General features: G+C 34.6%; 1 protein-coding gene across 8 annotated transcripts in view; it reads right to left on the bottom strand.

Moving 5' to 3' along the window:
- The window catches only part of Dmd (dystrophin), a 2,092,376-nt gene that overhangs the window by 1,176,667 nt on the left and 889,590 nt on the right, over positions 1–26,119 (bottom strand). For all 8 annotated transcript variants that reach the window (XM_059250112.1, XM_059250109.1, XM_059250111.1 and 5 more), the window contains one exon: positions 18,470–18,664. In XM_059250112.1, coding sequence (XP_059106095.1) covers positions 18,470–18,664 — 195 coding nt within the window. The remainder of the gene's footprint in view (positions 1–18,469; positions 18,665–26,119) is intronic.

Here is a 26,119-nt window from a genome sequence, read left to right as displayed (position 1 = left end):
AACTAATATTAATATAAATAATATATAAATTTAAACTTATTATATATAATAAATGGATTATAAATCTGTAAAATATAAATAAATAGATTTGTAGACAAAATAAAAATGTTGAACTTGCTTATGAAAATCCAATTAGGATGGAATTATATCTTAAAGTGTTCTTTAGCTGTTGCAGACAACCATTCTGATTATTGAGGATACTGGGAGCTGGTCAGGTATCTCTCTGCTCCTTTACTTTTACTTCTCTTGGTTATTTCACCTTTCAAAAGGAAGTGGTGGCAAGAAAGCACGTCTGCATGTTCTGCCAAATTTTCCCTAAGGTTTCTCCACATTTCCTCACGTACCTAAGAGGTAAACAAAGCCTTTCATTCTGGATGCTATTTGCTCATGTCTCCCAGATGCCATAGAACATCAAGGGCAAAAAATGATACTGTAAAAACAGGAACTTTATACTCAAAGTGTTCTGCAAGCTAAACGTTTCTAGTTCAAACAAATGAAAAACAATTCCACCGTCTGTGATAGGTACAATTGTGATTAAGCTGTACATATTGTCTAAAATATTTTGTAGAAAATTCTGTCAGGAACACATGACAAAGGAGACGTATGTGGGAGCAAATGTTTTTCTTTCACTTGAAAGATGGACATATGGAAAACTATGTTTCCAAAAAATTAGCAGCAGAATATGCTTTAAAAATCTTGCATAACTGAGCAAAAGTGGGACAGGTAGATTTTATGGAGAAAAAGTCTAAAGCAACAAAAAGTGCAAGGAAAACAGACAAAACAAAAAAATCTCTGGGAACAAAAAACAAGGGGAGAATATTTTTCTGTCCTCTGCTCACTTTTTATATTTATTACATTTAAATATGTGATCATGATTGTCCTGTTATTGTTATCAAAATTGAAAATCTGTTATGAATGACCAAGAAAATTCAAATATATTTAGCATACAAACTAAAATGTTATCAAAGCTACACAAAATATTTGACACTAAATTGCAATAAATAAATACTTGTTTTCAGAGATAGTAAGTAGATTTGGTGAAATTATATCCATGTCCACACATTATGATAAAAATATAATATTTCATATTCTAAGAGATGAGAAGTTTTGCTGGACCTCACAGGCAGGGTCATGTAAGATTTAAGACTGCTATCCTACTGTGTACTCAGACTGTTTGTTTAAGCTGCCTCTAAAAGAAGACTCTAACAATTAACCTTATTTGCCTAGAATTTCCCATGTAATCATCTTTTACAATATAAGTTAATGCATAGCTCTAATCTTAATTTATGTACTCTTCCATATCCAGACCCACAACAATGTAAGTGTATCATTTTTAGCAAAAACAGATGTTAAAAGCAATCTTCTAAAATTTACCGTGAATGCCGAAAGCATCCATTTAGAGATATTGATTGATGTTTGTAGCACTATTTGTTGTCCGGGTCAGGTGGAGACAGTGACTTAATCCTTTGTAAAACTATATTAAAGATTCTGTAAAGTATACCTCATTCCCTCTTCAAGTGATGTTTTCTGTGTTGTTCAATAAAGGGCAAAGCCCATTGACAGGGACAGATCCACACAAACAGATCCACACACAATCATGTAACAGGCACAGATAAAGATACAGAGACAGATTCACAAGACACTACAGACAGGCACAGATTCAAACTCATGCAACAGACAAGACTACAGAAGATACAGGGAGAGCAAAGTAGAGAGTTCAAATCTCGACTCATTCTTCATAAATGACTCCAAAGGGAAGTGCTTTTATTTCTTTCCTTCATGTTCAATGACACATATTGGTGACTTGCACTTAGTCACCAATATGTTTAACCCACACATATAACAATTGTCTAAATAATTCATAATATCAAGATCTAAGAGGTATATTTAAATGTTTCACACAGAAAACAAACAAATAAAACCACTCTTTCGCCGGGCAGTGGTGGCGCACGCCTTTAATCCCAGCACTCGGGAGGCAGAGCCGGGCAGATCTCTGTGAGTTCGAGGCCAGCCTGGGCTACCAAGTGAGTTCCAGGAAAGGCGCAAAGCTACACAGAGAAACCCTGTCTCGAAAAAAAACAAAACAAACAAACAAACAAAAAAACCCAAAAAAAACCACTCTTTCATATAATTGTTCTAAATCTATGTGCATAAATTAAAAAAAAATTTTAAAACCCCAAAGGGGGAAAAAGTGAGAGAATGAAAGCAAGAGTTAATGTATGAAACAGAGAGAAGTTAAGAAAGCAAAAAGTTCTTGGGAAAACACCTTTATTGTTTTGCCTAAGGCTTGACCAGTAAAATGTGGGAATTGATAGAACTTGGTGCTCATATCTTATTTGGGGAGGGGGAAAGTCCTTGTTTTTATTTTATTTATTTTTTTTTTTGTAAAATATGCTTTGACTTTCAAAAATAATCATACTTGTGGAAAGTAACTGTACTCGATTAACGAAATAAAATAACCACATTTTGAACACAGTGACTGATATAATGACACTTCATAAGGCTCAGTTGGATACTACAGGTGGTGCTAGCATGTTTATTCTTATAGATGTAAGCAGGGAAAACTCCACAAACTAAAATTTCAATTTCATAAAGAAAGAAAAAAAATAAAAATCAAACAACAAAGTGAAAAGTCAAATCTCCAAAGGGGAAGAAAGGGAAAATCATACTGATGAAATAAATCATTCTTTAACAAGATATTCAGTATGCTTAGATAAGTCATGGGTCTAAGCTCATGATTTGAAAAATGTGTTTCCCATTCCAACAATAAAGTTGGGAAAATGAATTCAAATCCTAGCATGGAGAGGGGAGATATATGGGAAGTCTCAACCTAGCTGAGGAACAGTTGCTGCTGGGAGTCAGGTTTCCCTAAGAATGTGCTGCCTGTTTGGAGAGCCTTCATCCATGACTGATGGAAGCAGATGCAGAGATCCAAGGTCAAACATTGGGCCTTGCTCAGGGATTCCAGCTGAGGAGAGGGAAAAGGGATTGTAGGAAACAAAGGGATCAGGAACATAGCAGGAAAACCCACAGAGACCACTAGCCTGGCTCATGGGAACTCACAGAGTCTAAACCAACAACAGGGGAGCCTGCATGGGACTGACCTAGGCCCTCTGCATATATGTGGCAGTTGTGTAAGTTGGTATACTTGTGGGATTCCAGGCAATGGGACCAGGGGCTGTCCCTGATGCTTTGCCTGGCTCTTGGGAACCTATTCCTCATGCTGGATTGCCTTGGCAGCCTGAATACAGGAGGAGGTGTTTGGTCTTATGGCAGCTTGAAATGCCATGTTTTGCTGAATCTCATGGGAGGGCTGCCCCTTCCTGAGCGATTTTGGAAGAGGGGTGGATGGAGGGAATGTGGGGAAGGAGGGGGAGGGAGTGGAAGGAGAGGAGGGAGGGGAAGCTGCTGTCAGGATGTAAAATTAATAAATAAATAGAGTTAAAAAAATAATGTGGTGCCATGTGGTTCAGCCATGCTTCATTAGAATGCCACATTCAAGAGTATATGGGCAGCACAGATTGTGTGTGTGTGTGTGTGTGTGTAGGGGACCACAAGTTGGATGAAGAGATAAAGAGAATATATCTTAAAGGGGTTGTGAAAAGAGGATGAATATAAATAAGACATACTGTAGGAAATTCTCAAAGAACCAATACAAAAATGAAACAAAAAAACAGAAATTAAATGAAAAGTAAAGTTGCATCCTTTTCTTATTAAACACTACATTTGCTCCTACTGTAAGTCATATGATTCATTTACTACAAAATAAATGTTTTGAGGTTGTGGGGTGTTTTTAGGACAAAAAATAGAACAAAATGTTATATATCACTGAGTAACACAATGTAGAAATTTAACTAAAGTCCATGTGATTCTCTAAAAGATGCTTATCTGCTTAACACTTTTATCCTATCTATATTCTCTTCTACCACAAAGTAAATGCCTGGATGCATCAGATTTCCATTCAAGAGAAGTACACTGAGTGCATAATAAGTGCTGGTTACTGCTCTCAGAGATGCAGAGGCACTAGTGAAGAAGAAAAATATATAATTTCCTATACTTGTTAGTGGGCAATATGGGTGGATATTCATCATCACTGGGGAGAGGTCAATATTAGTAAATAGATAGCTCATTTGCAATGTGTCATCAATGCTGAAAATTGTATCTTGTTGTGAACTCATTATCTTGATAAATGCAGCCTTATAGTTACATAGCTTTCCATATTACATACATTTAAAGTCACGTGCATTTTTATATTTATAAATCCTGCATTTCAGTTTCATTTTGGAGGTAAGTTATGATAATAGCTTTATATGGTTTGAAGTATTAAAAGTGCCTTGACACACTTTGTGACTTGGTTAACATAGGACTTTTATTTCTAAGAAAAAATATCGTTGGAACCCATTAGTGGCTGTTAGAACAGCAACTGTAGGGCAGTACTGCTATTTCAAAGTAAAAAGAAGAGCTGGGTGGTTGTTCACGCCTTTAATTCCAGCACTCCAAAGGCAGAGGCGGGACTGGACTACAGAGTGAGTTCCAAACACCCAGGGCTTAAAAAGGAGAAAATGAAATACCAAAGATTCAAAATACAATTTCAGTTTGTGGATGTTGTTTTTAAATGACACATGAATACAACACCCTATATAAGGTAAATTTTTATATCCTTTTAAAAATATTTTACTACATTACTTAATTGTATATATGTGTTTTGTGTGTGTGTGGGGGGGTGTAGGTCATAGGACTTAGTTCTTTTCTTCTGTCGTATGGTCTCCAGAGACCAGACTCATGTTCTCAGTCTTGGCAGCCAGAAATTTCACCCACTGAGCCATCTCATCAGTCCCAAATATCCATATTCTTTATGTTCCCAAAAGCTACACAGTCCCTTAATGACATATAAAATTAATATGTGAAATTAAGTGTTCAGTAAAAAAGCATTTAAGGGGTTAATTATTTGGGATTTTTGAGATTCAAAAAAAATTAAAGTTATTTTTATGGGCTCTTTGGATAGTTGACCTATTATATTTTTCTATGGTTAATGGTACACATGTAAAAATTGCTCCCTTAGCAAATATAATTCTAGCCAAAATATTCTACCTAGGATGATGCATGGCTGCACATAAAAACAAATACTGACTCATTTCTGAATTGTGTATTGGAGTACAAAACATGACATCTTAATTGGTCAGAGCACAGCTTGAAAAGCTGTTGAACAGGAGAACATCCTCCCCAGAAATTAATTTAATGTTTATACTGGCCATATCATTTGTAACTCTTATACAGATGATTCTATATTTTAGAATTTATATATAGAAAATATTACAATAGACTTGATAAGGGAATAAAATGTGTAAGAGTAGGTACTAAAGTACATTTTAGCACAATTGATAATAAATTACACAATGGGGATCAAAGTAGGGAAACTGGTGGGTCTGATAAATAATGGGTGAAAAAAGAATAATATACTATAAATAGAAAAAATAATGAAATATGAAGAAAACTATATCAAGAAACACAGACATGTGAGTTATTCATTATTTTAATAGAGTAAATATATTGCTATTTGTATACCTGTAGCTACAATTTCTACTTCTATATCTATAAACTCAATAATTTATAGAGAATTCAATTTCAATAGCCAACAGATAGATTTTTAGAAAATAGTAAAGAAATATAAACTCACATACAAAATTAAATAAATATTAAATCATAAAAGCAGACAAATAGAGGGTTTATATATACCACAGGATAAATAGCTGGAAAACACTTTTTTTTTCAGAGATGTAGCTTTTTCTTTGTTTGGGGATATTTGTTTGGTTTTGGTTTTCAAGCCAGGGTTTCTCTGTTTAGCCTTGGCTGTCCTGGAACTTGCTCTGTAGACAAGGCTGACCTAGAACTCATAGACATCTGCCTGACTCTGCCTCCCGAGTGCTGGAATTAAAGGCACGTGCCACCTCCAGCAGGCTCAGAAGACATAGGTTATAATATTCATAGTGTTTTCATTAGCATGAAAGATTTGTTTCCAAATGTCATTAATAAGACATAATATACATTTCTGTGTACCAAACTGTTACATTAGGAGACATAAGTAGAATTTTAAGAGCTTTTGTAATAAAAATTTACTTTCAGAGTTTGTTTGGTCCATGGTTGTCTTGGACCAGTTGCAGTAATGTTTTGCTGCAATGTCATCAAATTGATGGAAAACTCAACCCTTTACATAGCATGCCCTTTTATTAAAGCTTTCTCATAAGCAACCATTCCTTTATTTTCATTTGGGCATTTTGTTTGACTCTGTACATATGATACCACTGAGTACTATTTAATCTCCCTAAATCTTCACTAAAATAGAAAAATAATCACTTTGCTTGTGGTATTTGTTTTGTTTTTAGGATTGCCATTACTAAATATGTGCTTAAGTGGTATGAAATAGGTTGCAAAGGAGTGAGACCTCAATGTGTATGCTCATAAATCTAGTGGCAGTATTTCTGCCCCTGACTCAAGACAACAGTGAAATTCATCAGGAAAAATAACAAAGAAATCTTCAAACCATCAATGAATCATACATCAATTCAACAGGAAACCTATTTTACCTGAGGCCCAAATCTTCTAAGAAGTGGTCTTAAGAATATAAATATAGAGCCAAATCTGCTATCTTTGCTTTGAAAACATTCCCAGAATCTAACACTATTTTACTACCAACCTAGTCCAAGTCACCATAATCTATCTCCTGGACTCATTGACCTTACTCTTGGCCAGCATAACTCTAGTCTCCAGTGAAAAGTCAGGAGGATCCTTTTAAAACACAAACCATAGCATATTTCCCATTTACTAAAAAGTCTACGAAGGTCCACTGTTTACACTAAAAGAAAGGCATTTTTTACAACAGCTAGCTAGGACCTTCATACTCTTGATCTTTAAGTTTGTTGTGCTTCCATCCCCTAGTCTTCTTATTTTACCCTGCTACTCTGGCTTTCTTTCAGACAGTTGTTGAAGACAGGCTCACTAACACAGTTTGAACTATTTATAATTTCCTTTGCCCTGGGTTGTAAGGCTGAATCCCTTACTTTTAGGCAGTCTGTGCTCAATTGTTCTCTCTACTACTCCATTTACAATTTCAATCTGAATTCTGCTAATGCACCTGTTCTTCTCTATTTAATGGTTCTGTATCTGCTTACCTAACTCTGGATTATCTTTTATCATAGTAAGTATTGCCTTGTAATGGCAATATTTAATCATATTGTGTTTGTTAGCTTATATTTGGCTCATATAACCTAGTGGAAATGATGCATTGTGAACTTTTTTTCATGCAACATATTTTCTTCAATTTTTCCATCATTCTGACCACTTTCTTCATCCTTACAATAGAATTTATTAATGTTGGTATGACACAATCTAGATGTAGATTCTAAGAGATTTTTTTATTTGAACTAGGGAGGATGGACTTCAGAATGCTACCTTGTTTTGCCTAAATTTACCTTCACTATGTTCAACAGAACATCTTATGAAGGACTTCATGAAAGAAGCAACAACACATATTCTAAAATAATTGTTTGGGTTAAATCAATTTCTTCAGTATGATGGCTGTGTACGTCAGTTGTGAAGCTCCTGTACAGTACATACAAATCATGAGTTTGGTCCATAAGACTGGAAATAAAATAAAGAGTATGCTTCATCAATACCAGTTTTGTTCATTTTAATACTCATATTTTGTTTCTTCAGCTTCTTCATGCACAAGAGAAGTTTAATAATTGTATCTGTTTCATGGAGTTATGAGCAGGATTGAATTATTAAATATAGGTAAGTTGCTTTAGAACCACACTTAACTGGATTAATATTCCATCAAAAGTATGAGACTAGTTGTCTGTCTTAGGCAGGGTTATTGCTGTGATGAAACATTGTGGTCAAAGTAACTGGAAAGCAAAAGGTTTATTTGACTTATTCTTCCATAATACTATTCCTCATCAGAGGAAGTCAAGATAGGAACCCCAGCAGGACAGGAACCTGGAGGCAAGAGGTGATGCAGAGGCCACAGAAGGGTGCTGCTTACTGGATTGCTCATCAAGGCTTGCTCAGCCTGCTTTCTTATAGCACCCAGGATTGCCAGCCCAGGAGCAGGCTCACTCACATGAGTTTGGCCCTCCTATATCAATCGCTAATTAAGAAAATGCCTGACAGGCTTGCCTACAGTCTGATCTTATGGAGGCATCTTCTCAATTCAGGCTCCTTCTGCTCAGATGGCTTTAGCTTGTGTCAAGTTGACATAAAACCAGCCAGCATACCGTCCTTATTATAAACTTTGCTCTTATTTGTGTGACAAATCCACATGTCAGTATCATAGCTTAAGTGAACAATTCAGGAACTTGTCAGTGAAGTAGCAGCAATATCACTGGCCAATTCTGTCCATGTGGAATAGAGTATGCCAAAGGATTTTGAATAGCAAATGCTGACTCTAGAGTATATATATATATATATATATATATCATTATTTTTAAATGTCCTTGATAGAATTCCTGTAGAAATAGATCTTGAAACAAGATTGTGCACGCACACAGTATAATGGGGAACCACCCTAAGAAACTGTGATAAGGCAGCATAGAGCACCATTATAAGGTAAGTTTCAATTATGTATACAACAGAGTTGTAAGCATGGCTCATAATGTTGAGTCATGCTTCAGTTACCCCACCTGATGGGTGAGTGAGGACTGCTGTTCATATACCCCTAGTAATCACTCATTTCTTGCAATTGGAAGGAAAATGTAGGCAAATAGAGTTTTAACTTCTGGAAACTTGTGGGATTTGATGACTACAGAAAAAATGCAGGCAAAGAGTCAGAGGTGCTTTGAGCTGGCAGTTGCCAGTCAGTGTGTAGGGAATGCTGATGAAGAAACAGGATTGGGTGAGTTCTCAAGAATGTACAAGAAACCAAGTTATAGAAAACTTTTAGTAAAATCTGGAATAGGGATGAAGGATGGATTCTTCTCATTAAACTCCTTAATAAACAATTTCTATATTCATGAAAGTATTTCAAATATTTAAAGTTCTAATGAGGTGATATTTTGGGAACGATAGAAACATCTGTTTTGATTTCATATGAGATACTCTGGAACTAGAAATTTTGATTTCAGCAAATTTTATTTTGGTAGATTTTATTAAGATGATCTTTTATTTTGAAAAATAAAATTGAAATGAATTCCTAAGTGTGTAAAGTTTACAAAAAGTTTATTCATAATAAACTTTCAAAATAATGATGCTACTCTATATGTATCATTAACTTTTACCTATAATGAAACATACTTAATTAAAATTGATATTATTGGTTTTGAGCTAAGAACATCTATTACTTATGTGCATGTTTGTTACCCATCTCTATTTAAGTTTTAGGGAGTGCATTATCTTTTAAATGTAGACATCAATATGAGGATAACATTTATCTTCACCCTATGTCAAAATGATTAGGCAGCTCTCCAATTTAACACAAATACTCAAACCATCCATGCTACTTAATCATGCTGTGTTCAAGGTCCAATTATGTATCTTATATTTGCCTTGTACTGAACTCTTAAGAAACATGTAGGTTAAACTCCAGCATTGTGTGATATAGTTTGTAATTTGATTCATATAAATATATCAAGAATGAAATTAACCATAATTTAACTTCAAGCCTTCTTAACCAGCAGGAGTGTATTTTATGCTTCACATTTCTATTTTTAGAGAATGAAATGATAAATTTCTTTAAGAGGAAATACATGTGTGTTGAAAGGAGTAAGTTGAAAACTCTCTCCCTTCAAAAAAAGATTTATTGTGAGAAACATAGAATGGTGCCCACTGTCATAGGTCATGAGGATTCAGCAGTCCAGCTAAATTATACCTGGAACAATCCCTTTTTACAAACCATATTAATCAATCTTACCAAAATTATCATACTCTATAGTAATAAATATATCAAGATGAGTCAATGCATAGCTGTAAGTGAAGACAGTGTTCTATCTTTTTGAGCATGTCGCTGTAAGAGGTACTGAATTCCACCAGAAGACTCTTGCTCAATTGGATCCCATGCCAACACCTGGAACCCAAGGTAAGACACTGCCCACCACCTGCTAATACTCCTTAAACCCTGCCCAATAGTACCCAACAGCAACGTCTTCCCTAGACTCCATATCCTGGCCCACAACCCACAGCAGAAGACTCATGCTCTACCAGAGGCCATGCTGGTAGTAGGAACCCCAGAGCCTGCTCAGCAGTCCGCAATAGCACCTCCTTCCCTGGGCCACATATGCTGGCCCACAACCCAGCAGATGACTCCTGCTCTACTGGCAGCCTCGTAGGTTCTAGGAACCCCAGAAGACACCCACTCTACTGGAGGCCACACTGCTATTAGGAATCCAAGATGCTTGAAACCCCAGAGACCACACTGGTATCCAGAACTGCAGAAGTCACATCAATTCCCAGAACCTCAGAACTGTAGAAGCAAAGAAAGCACCCAAAACCCCAGAGGCCAGCAGACTACCAAACCCCAGTAGAGACACACTACTGCATCTGAAGTCCTGTTGAGCACGAGAACCACAGGTGTCTCAGGCTAGAAGACCAGAGAAGAAACAGAAAGTGGAGGGACGGAGGAAGACATCCAAAAAGCATCCATCCAACAAAGATAACTCAGAAATCAGCACCTAAACTAATAATAATCCCAAACCCAGATGCCAGTGTAAGAAAATAATCAACAATACCCAGGACAATATGGCACCACCAGAGCCCAGCTATGCTACTATGTCAATCCCTGAATATTCAAACACAGCTGAAGTACAAGAAAATAACCTTAAAATTAACTTTATGAATATGGTAGAAATTCTTAAAATGAAAGAGAACAAATCTCTTAAAGAAATCCAGGAAAATACAAACAGGTAAAGAAAGTAAATAAAACCAATCAAGACATGAAAAATGGAAATAGAAGCAATGAAGAAAACATGAACTGAGGGAATCCTGGAGACATAAAAGAGAAACATGAACTACAGATGCAAGTGTCAACAACAGAATACAAGAGATAGAAGACAGAGTCTCAGGCACAGTGGTATGATAGAAGAAATTGATACAATTGTCAAAGAAAATGTTAAATCTAAGAAATTTCTACACAAAATATCCAGAATATCTGGGACCCTATGTAAAAAACAAACCTAAGAATAATAGGAATAGAATAAGAAGGTACCCAGCTCAAAGGACTGGAAAATATCTTCAACAAAATCATAGAAGAAAACTTTCCTAACCCAAAGTAGGAGATGCCTGTAAAGATACAAGAAACTTACAGAAAAAAAATTGGACCAGAAAAGAAAGCACCCACACCACCACATAATAGTCAAAACACTAAATGTACAGAACAAAGAAAGAATATTAAAAGCTGCAAGGGGAAAGGGCAAGTAACATATAAAGGCAGACCTATTAGAGTTACACAGGACTTCTCAATGGAGACTTTAAAAGCCAGAATGGCCTGGACAGATGTCTTGCAGATTCTAAGAGACCACAGATGCCAGTCTAGATAACGATACCAAGAAAAAAATTTCAATCACCATACAAGTAGAAAAGAAGATATACTATGACAAAGTGAAATTTCAACGGTATTTATCCACAAATCCAGACCTACAGAAGGTGCTAGAAGGAAAATTCCAACTTAAGAAGTTTAAGCACCACCCAAGAAAACACAGGAAATAAGTAATCTTACACCATCAAATTCAAAATAAGGAAAACACACACACTACCACCACTGCCACTTACAATAACAACAAAACAACAGGAATTAATCATTGGCTATTAATATCTTTCAATAACAATGGACTCAATTCCTCAATAACAAGACATAGGCTAATAAAATGGATGCAAAAACAGGATCTATCCTTCCGCTGCAAACAAGAAACACACCTCAACATAAAATATTTACACGACTTCAGATTAAAGATTTTGAAAAAGATTTTCCAAGAAAATAGGCACAAGAAGCAAACTGGTATAGTGATTCTAATATCTAACAAAACAGACTTCCAAGGAAAATTAATCAAAATAGATGGGGAAGGGCACTTCATACTCATCAGAGTAAAAAAATCCACTAAGATGATATTTTAATTCTCAACATCTATACCCTAAACACAAAGGCACACACAGGTTTGTAAAGGAAACACTACTAAAGCTTAAATCACACATTCACCCTTACACATTGATAGTGGGAGACTCCCATACCCTACTCTCACCAATGGACAGATCATCCAGACAAAAGCTAAATGGAGAAATACTGGAGCTAACAGACATCATTAACCAAATGGGTCTAACAGATATCTATAGAACATTTCACACAAACATAAAAGAATACATTTTCTTTTCAGCACCTCATGGAACATTTTCCAAAATGGAACATATACTTTATCACAAAGCAAGTCTCAACAGATGCAATAAAATTGACATAAACCCCTACCTCCTATTGGACAACCATGGATTAAAATTGGATTTCAACAACAACAAAAGTAAAAGAAAGCTTACAAACTAATGGAAACTGAAAAACTCTCTAATGAATGACTACTGGGTCAAGACAAAAAGAAAGAAAGAAATTAAATACTTCCTAAAATTCAATGAAAATGAATTTTCAACATACCCAAACTTATAGGACACAATGAAAGTAGTGTTAAGAGGAAAGTTCATAGTGCTAAATGCCTATGTAAAAAATTAGAGAAATCTCATACTAGCAGCCTAACAGTACACCTGAAAGTTCTAGAACAAAAAGATGCCAAGTACCCAAGAGGAGTAGAAAGCACGAAATAACCAAACTGAGGGCTGAAATCAATAAAATAGAAACAAATAAACAAACAAACATACAAAAAACAAAAGAATCAATGAAACAGAGAGTTGCTTCTTTGAGAATGTAAAAAAGATAGGCAAATCCTTATCCATACTAACTAAAAGAAAGAGAGAGAATATCCAAATTAACAAAATCATAATATAAATGTAGGACATAACAACAGACACCGAAGGAATCCATAGAATCATTAGATTATAATTCAAGAAATTGTACTCCACAAAATTGGAAAATTTTAAAGAAATGAAAAAATTTCTTGATAGATACCACTTAACAATAGTTAAATCAAGATCAGACAATTTAAATAGACCTATAACCTCTAAGGAAATAGAAGCAGTCATTAAAATCTCTAAACACCCAAGGCAGGATGGTTTTAGCTTAGAATTCTACCAGACTTTCAAAGAAGAGCTAATACCAATACTCCTTAAATTTTTCCTGGACTAGGCCCTCTGAATAAGTGAGACAGTTGTTTAGCTTGAACTGTTTGGGGGGTTCCCAGGCAGTGGGACTGGGACCTGTCCCTAGTGCATGAGCCAGCTTTTTGGAACCTAGTGCCTATGGTGAGACACTTTGCACAGTCTTGGCTTAGGGAGGAGGGGCTTAGACCTGCCTCAACTGAATGTGCCAGGCTCTGCATGGGAGACCTTGCCTTGGAGGAGGTGGGAATGGGGGGGGGGTTGGGGAGGGGTTGTGGAGTGGGAGGAGAAAGGACAGGGGAATCTGTGACTGATGTGTAGGATGAATAGAAAATTTCTTAATTAAAAAAAATGATTTTCCACAAAATAGAAACAGAGAGCATATTACCAAATTCATTTTAAGAGGCCCCAGTCACCCTGATATCCTGATAACCACATAAAGACTCAATAAAGAGGGGCTGAAAGGATGGTTAAGAGCACTGACTGCTCTTTTATAGGACCTGGGTTCAATTCCCAACACCCACAGTTCACAGCTGTTTGTAACTCCAGTTCCAGGGGGCCTGACACACTCACACAGCCATACATACAGGCAAAACATCAAAGTACATGAAATAATAATAAATTATTTTTTAAAAAAGACTCAACAAAGGCAGAGAATTATAGAGTAATATTCCTCATGAACATTTGTGGGAAAATGTTCAATAAAATACTCACAAACCAAATCCAAGAACACATCAAAAGGATGTGATTGTGATCAAGAAGGCTTTATTCCAGAGATGCCAGAATGGTTCAACATACAAAAATCTGTCAATGTAATCCACCATATAAACAAATTGAAGGGGAAAATGTACATGATCATCTCATCAGATTCTGAAAAAGCCTTTGAAAAAAATTTAACATCCCTTCATGATAAAAGTGTTATAGAGATCAGGGATATTAGAGAAATACCTAAATATAATAAAAACAATATAAAGCAAGAAATTGGCCTACAACAAATTAAATGGTGAGAAACTTGAAGCAATCCAACTAAACTTAGAAAAAAGACAAGGTTGTCCACTCTCTCCTAATCTACTCAATATAGTACTTGAAGTTCTAGCTAGAGCAATAAGACAAGTAAAGGAAATCAAGGGATACACCTTGGAAAGGAAGAAGTACTAAAAAAATTCTTCTTTGCAGGTGATATGATAGTATACATAAGTGACCCCAAAAATTCTACCAGAGAACTCCTAAGCTGATAAATACATTTAGTGGAGTGGCTGGAAACAAGATTAACTCAAAATAATCAGTAGCCCTCATATATACCAATGATAAACAGGTTGAGAAAGAATTCAGAGAAACATCACCATCATAATAGCCAAAGATAATATAAAATATCTCAGTGTAATTCTAACCAAGAAAGTGAAAGACCTATATGACAAGAACTTCAAATCTAGAAGAAAGAAATTAGAGAAAATATCAAAAGATGGAAAGATCTCCCATCCTCATAATAGGTAGGATTAGCATAGTAAATATTGTGATCTTACTAAAAGCAATCGACATATTCTATGCAATCCCCATTAAAACCCGACAATTCTTTACAAACCTCGAAAGAACAATACTCAACTTGATATGGAAAAACAAAAAAACCCAGGGCAGCTAAAACAATCTTGTATAATCAGAAAACTTTTGGAGGTATCACCATCCCTGATTTTAAGCACTACTATTGAGCTATAGAAATAAAAAACGTATGGTATTGGCATAAAAACAGATATGTGGATCAGTGGAATTGAATGGAAGATCGAGAAATAAATCCACGCACCTATGGACACTTGATTTTTGACAAAGAAGCCAAAATTATACAATGGGAAAAAGAAAGCATCTTCAACAAATGGTGCTGTCTTACTGGATGTCCACATATAGAAAAATGCAAATAGATCTATATCTATCACCCTCCACAAAACTCTTGTCCATTTGGATCAAAGACCTCAACACAAATCCAGATGCACCAAACCTGATAGAAGAGAAAGTGGGAGATAACCTTGAACCTATTGGCACAGGATACCACTTTCTTAACAGAATACAGCACAGGAACTAAGATTGATAATTAATAAATGGGATTTCATGAAATTGAAAATCTTCTGTAAAGCAAAGAATACCATCACTAGGACAAAATGGCAGCCTACAAAATGGAAAAATATCTTCACCAACCCCACGTCTGACAGAGGGCTAATTTCCAAAATATATGAAGAACTCAAACTAGACATCAAAACAAAACAATTCAATAAAAATATGTGGTACAGATCTTAACAGAGAATCTCAACAGAAGAATTTCAAATGGCTGAGAAACACTGAAAGAAATGTTCAACATCCTTAGCCATCAAGGAAATATAAATCAGAATGACTCTGAGATTCCATCTTATCCCTGTCAGAATGGCTAAAATCAAAAACACAAGTGACAGCTCATCCTGGGATAAGCAGTGTACTCCTCCATTGCTGTTGGGAGTATAAACTTGCACAGCCACATCAAAAACCAATAAGGCACTTTCTAAGAAACCTGGGAATCATCCTACCGAAAGGTCCAATTACTCCATTCTTTGCCATATATTCAAAGGACACTCTAACCTACCACAAGCACACTTGCTCAACTATGTCTTAGCAACTTTATTCAAAATAGCCAGAACCTGGAGGCAATCTAGATGCCCCTCAACCAACGAATGGATAAAGAAAATGTGCTACATTTACACAACAGAGGGTTACTCAGTTGTTAAAATACTGACAGCATGAAAAAAAACTAGAAGAAATCATCCTGAATAAGGAAACCCAGACCCAGAAAGACATACATGGCATGTACTCACTTATAAGTGGATATTAATTATAAAGTATAGGATAACTATGCTATAATCCACAGACCCAGCAAAGCTAAGTAACAAGGAGGGATCTGGGGGCGGGGGATGTTTGGATCTCCCTGGGAAGGGGAAATAGAATAGATTTTGCGGTGAGGTAGTAACCTAGTGCAAGGGAAACTCCCAGGTATTTAAAAGGATTTCCTTAGCTAAGAGTCCTAGCAATAGTGTATACATAGCCTGAATTGGCCTTCTTCTGTGACCAGGCAAGACTTCCAGTGGAGGTACTGAGACACCAACCCAGCCACATAACCATTGACCTACAGTCTCTCCTGTCTAATGGATGTGCTGGAGTTCAGAGAGACAGGATCTCGGCCCTTTGGATAGGAGGATCTGGAAAGATAAGAAGTCACATTTGGCTGCTTCTCTGATCTTTCAAGTTATTACCCTGATACCTGTCTCCTGGTTTTTATTGAGAAGACTAATTAGGTTCATGCTTCACCCAGGACCCACCTAGGACAGAACGAAATGTGACTGACAGAAAGAAAAAAAAAGTCAATATAATGATGTCTAATGATATCCTGCTATACTCATAGACTGGTGCCTAGCCCAATTGTCATCAGAGAGGCTTCTCCCAGCAACTGATGGAAACAAATGTAGAGACCCACAGCTAAACATTAGGTTGAGCTCTGGGGATCCTGAGGAAGAAGGGCAGAAAGGATTGTAGGAGCCAGAGGGGTCAAGGCAGCACAAGAATACCCACAGAACCAACTAAGCAAAGCTGATAAGAATTCACAGAGGCTGAAGGGACATCCAGGGAGCCTGCATGGGACTAATCTAGGCTCTCTGCATATGTGTTACAGTTGTGTAGCTTGGTCCTTTTGTGGGACTCCTAACAAGGGGCTGTCTGTGACTGTTTTGCAGGCTCTTGGCAACCTATTCCTCATACTGGGTTGCCTGCCCCAGCCTTAATACAAGGGGAGGTGCTTAGTCTTTTTGCCATTTCATATGCATGTTTTACTGATATCCATGGGAGGACTACCCTTTTCTGAATAGACATGGAGGGAGAATGGACAGATGGTGGGCAGCAAAGGAGAGGTGGGGATGGAGGGGCTGGTAGGAGAGGAGAGAAGGGAAACTGCAGTGTGGAATGCTAAAAAATAAAGAAATAATGATGAAAAAAGAGGTACTGAATTGAAGACATTCAGCATGCAACTTAATAAGTTCAAGGTCACTACTCTTCTGACCCATATGTCTAGTAATATGAAAATGAATGAACATTAGATTATTATTAATGATTTGCATGTTTAATGACAATAATGAGCTTACAAACTATGCTGTCAGAAGAGATTAATGTGAAAAATGTCAATATGCAGGCAAGTCTTCTTTATCCAGTGTTTGAGCTGCTTCTCTTCACTGTACACATAAAGCTTTGACTTTTACTTCAAAGATTATAAGATAACAGCACCGTAGTGAAGCAGATGGACTGGATCCAGACATCCATGAAGCTCTCATTTAGTGTGTCATTTTATAGCTTATTTGATTTAATGTATGAGATTAAATTCAAGTCACTCAAGATATTGAAATGCTGATATCCAAAACAAATAGTATTTTCTATTTGTATACTTATGCAGAAAACATATAATATGGAATGAGCTCCCAAGAAATCATTATCCAATAAAGTACTTTAACTAATATGTGCTGCTGATAGCAAACTCATCTGTCTACAACATTATGCTGTTTGTTCTGGCAAATGCCAAGCTGTGGCTATACAGTAGTATTTCATTTTGAATGTGAAGTATAAGATTGCAAAACTATCTTAAGACACACATTTTCATGTACATTTTTCTGGATGATACATTCATTTATCTCTATACACTGCCTACTAAAATTCATAACTTATTACCTCACCATGATTTGTCACAGTTCAGAATTCAATAACAGACTGCTATTTGTTTGGAAAAGGCTCAACTTGGTAAGAAGTCTTTGGATGGTGGTTTTAAAGAATATATCTAAGAAAAATCCCCCTCCTCTACCTCACATGTTGGTGTTACTGGTATATAACCCCATACCTGGCTTATTTAGTCAGATTCTACTCAATTATAGTCTATATATCATAATACATGTTTAAAATGAATTTGAAATGGAATATGTGCATTGTATGAAGAAAGTAAGTAACTAAGGCAATGTAAGGTAGATACATTTTAAATCTCATCTAATTTACCATTAGGAGAGGATAAAGTAAAGTAATATACTAGTTGTGAATAAACTCTATCAAAACTAGCTTCATGATTCTGCCCCTCATGAATCCGTGACCCATTATTTCTGTGTAGTGCAAGAATAATTAAAAGTTTATTCACAGTGCACTAATCATCCAGTAAACTTCAAAGAAAGCACTGTGATTTTACCTTAAGAGACTCCTCTTGCTTAAAGAGATCTTCAAAATCTTTAGCACAGAGTTCAGGAGCATTTAGAAGTTGTTCCACTTCTGATAGAGCTTGTGAGATATGTCTGATCTCGGTCAAATAAGTAGAAGGCACGTAAGAAACATCCAAAGGCATATCTTCAGTCATCACTACCATCGTTTCTTCACGGAGAGTGTGCTGGTACAGATATACAAAAGAACATTTTTTAGCTTTCTAAGAACTTTTCTGACTTTATATCAATTCCTGTATACAGATGGAAGAGAGCTGGAAATGGATTAAAAATAAACAGATATCATGATATCTAGTAAAATAGTTATACATTATATATATTTCATCTTCTAAAATATGAAGTCCACACACTTTAGCACTCCAAATAGAAGACAAAAGACTGAAGTCATAGGGTTGGGAGGAGGTTAGTTAGAATCTAAGAAAAGCAAAATATCAGAAAAGAACTGTTAATATTTAATTTTAACTTTTGCTCTTTTCATAAGAAATACTGTTTTCTCCGAGTGTTGATTGAGGTATAGGACTCATAAAATGGTTTGGGTGAGATTTGTATGTACCTTATGCCCAAGATGCAGACATTGGTTCCAGCCTTCAATGCTAGCTTGTTATTAAATTAATTAACTAATTAAACTGCCAAATAAGTTTGGTTGGCTTTAAATTCCTACTATTCCAGAAATTCCCAAGATCTTACAATGTTTGTCTTGCTTCCACATTGTCTGAACTTTTATCCAAATGCCACAGATAGTAAAAGCTTCAGGCCTTTTTGGAATTTGCCAGTAGTACTTATTTCCCTATTCTTCATAAAAAGCAATAACTAAATGCAACTTGGCATGCAAATTCAGAAAAATGGATGACCTCTGCTCTTTTCTGTCTACAGTATAGGCAACAACACTCCTGTAATTGAAATTATTCTCCCAGTAACTTTGTACTCAATTGATCAACTGCCACCTGCCTGTTGATGGGGTCACCTGAGGGCTTCAGTGGCAGGGTCTCTAAGGAAGTTCGGACAATAACATGCTAACAAAGTCCTTTATTACTGTTGTCTCTTTGACAGAGCCATACACATTTTTTTCAATAACATAATTAAATGGATTTTGAGATCCCATACTGAACTCAACTTCCATACTATAAAAACTGAAAGCTGATTAGTGTGGCCTCCTCTTACTTTCTCAGGATTAGAAGTTTTTTAAATCACTTTTTGCATGACAGAGGAGTAAAATTTATTCTAACTTATTTGTCTTATCTAATTATGTTGTAGAAAACTCAGAATTGCACAGGTCCATTTTAAAATAACATACAAATTATGAAATTGGCTATATTTTAATCAAATTCTTGGCATATATTACTTCATCATCAATGAAATAACATACATGCATCTCTAACATGCAATTAAAATGATCAGAGAAAGTTGAGTTTGAGTTTGATGAAGACAAATTAGTATTTAACCACAGATTTTAAAATCTAAATTATATTTCTGCAATTCAAATCAAACATTTCAGTAATTTGAATATATATATATATATATATATATATATATATATATATATATATATATTTACATACATAAATAACCTAGTAGGGTATTTTAACATGAAATTTGTAGTGTCAGACTGGGTTCAAAACTATGCAGCAGAGTTAACATAAAAAGCCAAGCAAATTTATTATTACATGCATGCATGCTATTAGACATGTGACTATGTTGTTCCTAATAATATTTTTGAAGTTAATAAGTTTGTCTTTCTTGTTTGCATTGACTGCTTTAACATCTAATACAAAGCTTTTTATCATATAAGTAAATGACATTTCTTACAAAATTTTATATAATGGTACAATTATCTTTGTATTTTAACACCAGTTTTTAAATAATATTTTGTTGTTATTAGTGTTGAATATAGGAAAAACACTTATTTTTATGTTTTAATAATTATTCATCTTCTTTTTCAAGAATGATTATTTTGAAATTCGAATTTCAAAGTATCAAAGACACCATACCCTCATGTTAAAGTTTAAAATACTGCTAATTCAAAAGTAGTTTGATTTTTACTTAAAAGCATTTCCCAGATATCCTTTTGTGCATGTGCCTTGATTGACACTTAGCTTCCTCATATTCATTAATGATATTTCAGATGTTGGCAGCTACTTAAATTCTTATATAGCAAATGTAAGTTAAATGCAACAAGTATAGTAACTGAGAAATCAAATACAGTAAATAAAGAGGCACTAAAAGTAAACTAGAATTTGGAGAGTAATATATATTTAAAAAAAGAGTTAATTTTAAAACTGACTATTTTAATTTTTGGTGCCTGTAGCTAGTTACATTTTGGTTTTCATGCAGATACTTTAAATTAAATGGGATTGGCATTAATAATAATTAGTTCTAAAAGCACAGCACAGAAGTTCAGAATTCTAAAAAATAAGTTCTAATGTGAAATACAGTCTTTAACCAAGGCTCAAAGAAACTAAGCAGCAGATAACCTGGGGTTTTATTTTTCAATTTCCATTATATTTATTTTATACATATGTCTGTATGAAGGTGTGTATGCTTGTGTGTCACGGAGCATATAATGAAGTCAGAAGACTAGTTGCTGGAGTCCGTGCGCTCCTTCCATCTTGTAGGTCGCAGATCTCAGCTTCGAGGCAGGCACTTGCTTTACCTTCTAGGCCATTTCACTGGCCCTGGCTTTTCACTTCTTATGCCTTTCTCACCTTGCTTGCATGTGTCAGCTATACCTTTATTGCATACAGATTTGCATATTTTTACAGCATAGTATTTGTAAGCACATCAAAAATTTCACCCATGCTTAAATGGAAGACTTATTTGAATATTATGTTGCAGTCAAATTCTAACTTTTAATAAAATGTTATATCTAGTTTTGGAAAATATTTGAATTTTTACTAAATACGAAGTCATTGTTCAAAGAAATATTTTCATTCAATTATAAGAATGGATAGTTTTATTAATATCTATATTGTGATTATTATCAGGACTAACTGTTGTAAGTATTGAAACAATTCAGGCCTATTAACAAAAACAGACTAATTAAGCCACTAGCTATTCACTCAAATATGGAATTAAAAGAATTAAAAGATTGTCATGAACATTTCCAAGCATTAAAATTTTAACATTGATGACAACATTCAAGAAAAATGAGTGATAGAACTTTAAAAACATCTGAATATGAAAGACTGTAATCATGGATGTCTTAAACAACTGCTGCTGAAGTGAACTATTTTTTCTTACTTTTAATTTAGTCTGTGACAAAAACATGATATTGTGACTATACCTCTTAAAATATTTCTAATTACAGTAGATATTGGTGCAGTTGGAACTTTAAAAGTAAATTTTTGGAAAAAAAGTTTTATAATTTAAATATATTTAATGATGTCTAATTTAACGAACAATTTTCCCTCCTATTAGCTTAATACGTGTTATACAGCCACCCAGCCACCCTTTAAAGCCAAATTTTAGGAGTACTGATCAGTTGAAGAGCAGAACCTGGAGTGATCTTTTGAGCTTTCTTTGAGAAATCAAAGCAATGCCAATAACTCTTCAATATGACTAGTAAATGGCTGACTCATTTTTGAAAAAAAAAACTGTTTCATAAACTTTGAATATGCTAATGTCTTGTAATACTCAACATTTTCCCAACATGCAATAGTTTGAGTTTATAAAGATAAATTGTAATTTTCTTTTGTTCTGATTTTCTATTTGTTCCTTAAATGTATGTTATGCTTTTTTGCAGAGCTATGGAGGTATTCAATGATTAAAATATATCCACTGAATATTTTTCAGCTTGGTTTCATAAAAAGTTCAGTCATTAAAAAGTCAGTGTAATTAGAAGTATCGTGTTCATTTTCTCTTCTTTATGCAAAATTCAAGCACTCATATCCACATTAAGCCTTTTGATTTGAATTTCATTAACTATGCCTTAAGTAATTATATCCTTCTGAATTCTGATGTGTGCAAATCCTGTCTAACCTTTTGAAAATTGACTTGTTTATGTTAATGTTCCTTACCACCTTATATTATTACAGACATACATATCTCAATAGGAAGCATGCTATTGCCACAAGACACCATATTTCTTGCCTTTGTCTATCGTCATTGCTAAATATATATAAACAAAAGAAAATACTTTCCTCATTTTTGTGGCAAGAGAAAAATAATATGTGAAGGCAATCCCAAAGCCTCTATTTTTACTTAGCAATAGAGGGTCTAAGAAGTGTTCATGAAACATTATTTTAGGAAAAATACTGAGATTTATAATCTTTAGCTCAAAATAGTTGAGAAATTGAGTTATTTAAGTAGGTATGCACATCATTTATGATTTATTAAATTTGGTGTCTCTGAAAATTTAGTTATCACACATCTTACACTACTTTAACTTTGTTTCTTGAATGGCCATTTAACTATGAGACAAAGCAATTCTGTTTGAAAACAACTATACATTATATGTATGCTTTAAACAAAAATACTTTCCTCTATTTTTTAGAGAATGTCTCCCTTCTTTAAATTGCAGTGATTATTAAGCCATTTATGCTTCACTGGGGTCAAAGCAACTAAAGAAGAAAAACAAAAAGGGCATACCATATGCCATACTATGATGACATTCTCTCTATATATATGTGTGTGTGTGTGTGTGTGTGTGTGTGTGTGTGTGTGTGTATGTATGTGTCTGTGTATCAGAGAAAAAGTGTCAAAAAATTATCACCTTAGAAGAAGAGAAACCATGATGGTATCATTTTTTACTATTCAATTAGTATTGATATAAAAGGAAAGCTATATCAAACTGTCAAAATACAGAGCAACTACTAATGTCTAAAATAAGCAATGGCATGACATCCTGTGAGGCCTCACATGGAATCTTTTTATTTTTAACTGATTATCTTTTCTCAGAATGTCATTATTAACTACTGTATGTTATTTAAGAGTACTAACAAAATGGTGCATAAAGACAAAGTATGATTACAAGTTTTATATTCATATCGATCTATGAGTCATAAATGAAATGAAAGTGGGAAAGATTAAGTTTCTTTAGCTCCTGGTTTAAAGGACTTCAAAGCCAGGCAAATTTTCTTCTATAGATCATCACAATAATATGGAAAGATTCATTATTGATGATTTCCCCTAGATCAATTATATAGGATAAAACAAGAAAATTGCACATTAGACAATTAAATTTAGCCCCAAATCATATCAATATGTGGGAGAAGCCTCCAATGATAAGTTATTTTAAAAATGAAAATAGGGAATAGATGAGATCACTATGAGTTTACTTAGTCATGTTCACTGTTTTGGGACACAAAACTTAAGTAGCATGGTGAAAACTCTTGGCCTCACAGGTTTTAAATAGGTCAACTGGTGTAAATACCTTGAAGTAGCCTTCAAATAATAGTACATGAATTGATTATGACCCTTTATATAAAATATAGCAAGGCGAGACTGTTTACACTTAAGTAGTTCTTCCTCACATATTTTATTATTGAAAAGATTTTCATGTGAACCTACAAAACAAAATTGATACCCACCATAAAATGATCACTAAGTGATGTGTCAATTACTTATATTAACAAAATTTTACCTACTTGTTTAAACAAATAAAATCCACTCAAATACATAAAGTACTGTAGAAATCATCCTTTATTGATGCATTTCATATATTCCAAAATTGGAATGAATTTCTTGAGAAGGCCAGTGTGTCATTGAAAGAGGAATTCAAATGAAGCTGAGTTTGCATGGTTTGGGGTAAATTTTGTGTCTCAGAGGCCAGAATGTATAGTATCCTGTACGAAAATTATTGTTGAATCTCTTGAATAATCTGGCTTATGGAGATCTTTCCTTTCTACACTATAAAACCTACCTAATTCCTCAGGGTCAAGATCAATTACACCTAATTCATCTGTAAACCAAATCTTGAAACTGTGTTAGTGGTTTAAAGTGATTATCCTTCAAAGGACAGAATTTGCATTTTAATAAGGAATTTCAATGACTGAACAACATATTAAGTTGGTAGAATTTTAAGCACTAATTATGGCTTGGGAGAGAAATAAAAAAAAAAAAAACTCAGAAAGAAAACACCAATAGAAAGCAACAACCACATTACCAGCCTTATTAGATATAAACAATAAAATAAAATCTTTATCAACAAGGTTGAAGATTCTGGGTAATTTATAATACAAGACACACACACACACACACACACACACACACACACACACACACGCACACATACTACCTTATGCATAACAGCCACCACACAGTAGGTTTTTAAAAATAACGTGATGCTTATCTCTCATCTCACACAAAACTTAACTCCAAATGGATGATGGACCTCAGAGTAAGACCTGATATTCTGAATCTGACATGAAAAAGTAGGAAATGTATTTGAACTAACTAGCACAGGAAAGGACTTTCTGAACAAGACTGTGATAGCACATGCATTAAAACAGACGGTTCATAAATGGAGCCTTGGGAAACTAAGATCTTCTGTACGGAAAAAAACATCATTATTTGAATGAAGCTGCAGCTAACAAAAAGAAAGAAAAACACTTTATCAGTTGTGTATTTAACAGAAGGTTAGCATCTAGAATATACAAAAAATAGTAAAAACTAAAAAAAAAAAAAGAAATAAAATAAAAACCTAAAAGTCAAGAAAACACCCCAATTAAACAGTGGGGCATGGAAATGTATGAGAAAGAGAGAGTTCTCAAAGATGAAATAAAAATGACCTAAAAACATTTTAATAATTCAACATTCTTAATGATCACAGATATGTCAATTTAAAGTACTTTGAGATTTCAACTTTCCTAGTCAGAATGGCTAAGATCCAACAAAAACAAATGATGAACCGGGCAGAGGCAGGCCAATCTCTGTGAGTTTGAGGTCAGCCTGGTCTACAGATTGAGTTCCAGGACAGCCAGGACTGTTTCACAGAGAAACCCTGTCTCAAAAAGCAAACAAACAAATAACAACAACAAAATCAAAGGATGGTGTGGATGTGGAGAAAGAAGAATGGCTTTTAGGAATAAAAAGTACTTCAACCACTATACACATCAGTGTGAAGTTTCCTAAAAAAAAAAAAAATAAACAAAAAAACTGAAATCTTACATATTATCCAGATACATCACTCTTTAGCATATTTCCATATACATATTCAAATATAGAAATAATTGTTCATCAATGTTCACTACTTCCCTATTCACAACAGTCTATATGCCTACCAACTCATGAATAGATACCAAAAATGTGGTATATTTACACAGATGACTGTTATTCGCCTATAAAGGAAAACAAAATTATTAAAATTACAGGAAAATGGATGGATCAGGTGTTAATCATTCTAAAGAATGATATCCAGATTCAGAAAAAGAACCCTTGCATGTTTTCTCTTTTGTGAATGTTAGCCTTGAATCTTCAGATATGTATGTTTCATTAGGAATACACATAGTAATTAAGAAGTTTGTAAGGAGTCAGGGGAGGATTTTAAGGGAAGTGAGCTACAAAGCAGTGGTATAAAAGTTTAGATGATATTAATGAATAAGATGTGTTAAAACTGGATGGGGATAGGAAAGCAGCATAGAGGAGGGACTAAGTAGAAAGATAAATAACACTAACAAACTTTCAAA

Source organism: Peromyscus eremicus, chromosome X (assembly GCF_949786415.1).
Source record: "Peromyscus eremicus chromosome X, PerEre_H2_v1, whole genome shotgun sequence".
Classification (NCBI taxonomy): Eukaryota; Metazoa; Chordata; class Mammalia; order Rodentia; family Cricetidae; genus Peromyscus; species Peromyscus eremicus.
This window is presented reverse-complemented; position numbering and strand designations above follow the sequence as displayed.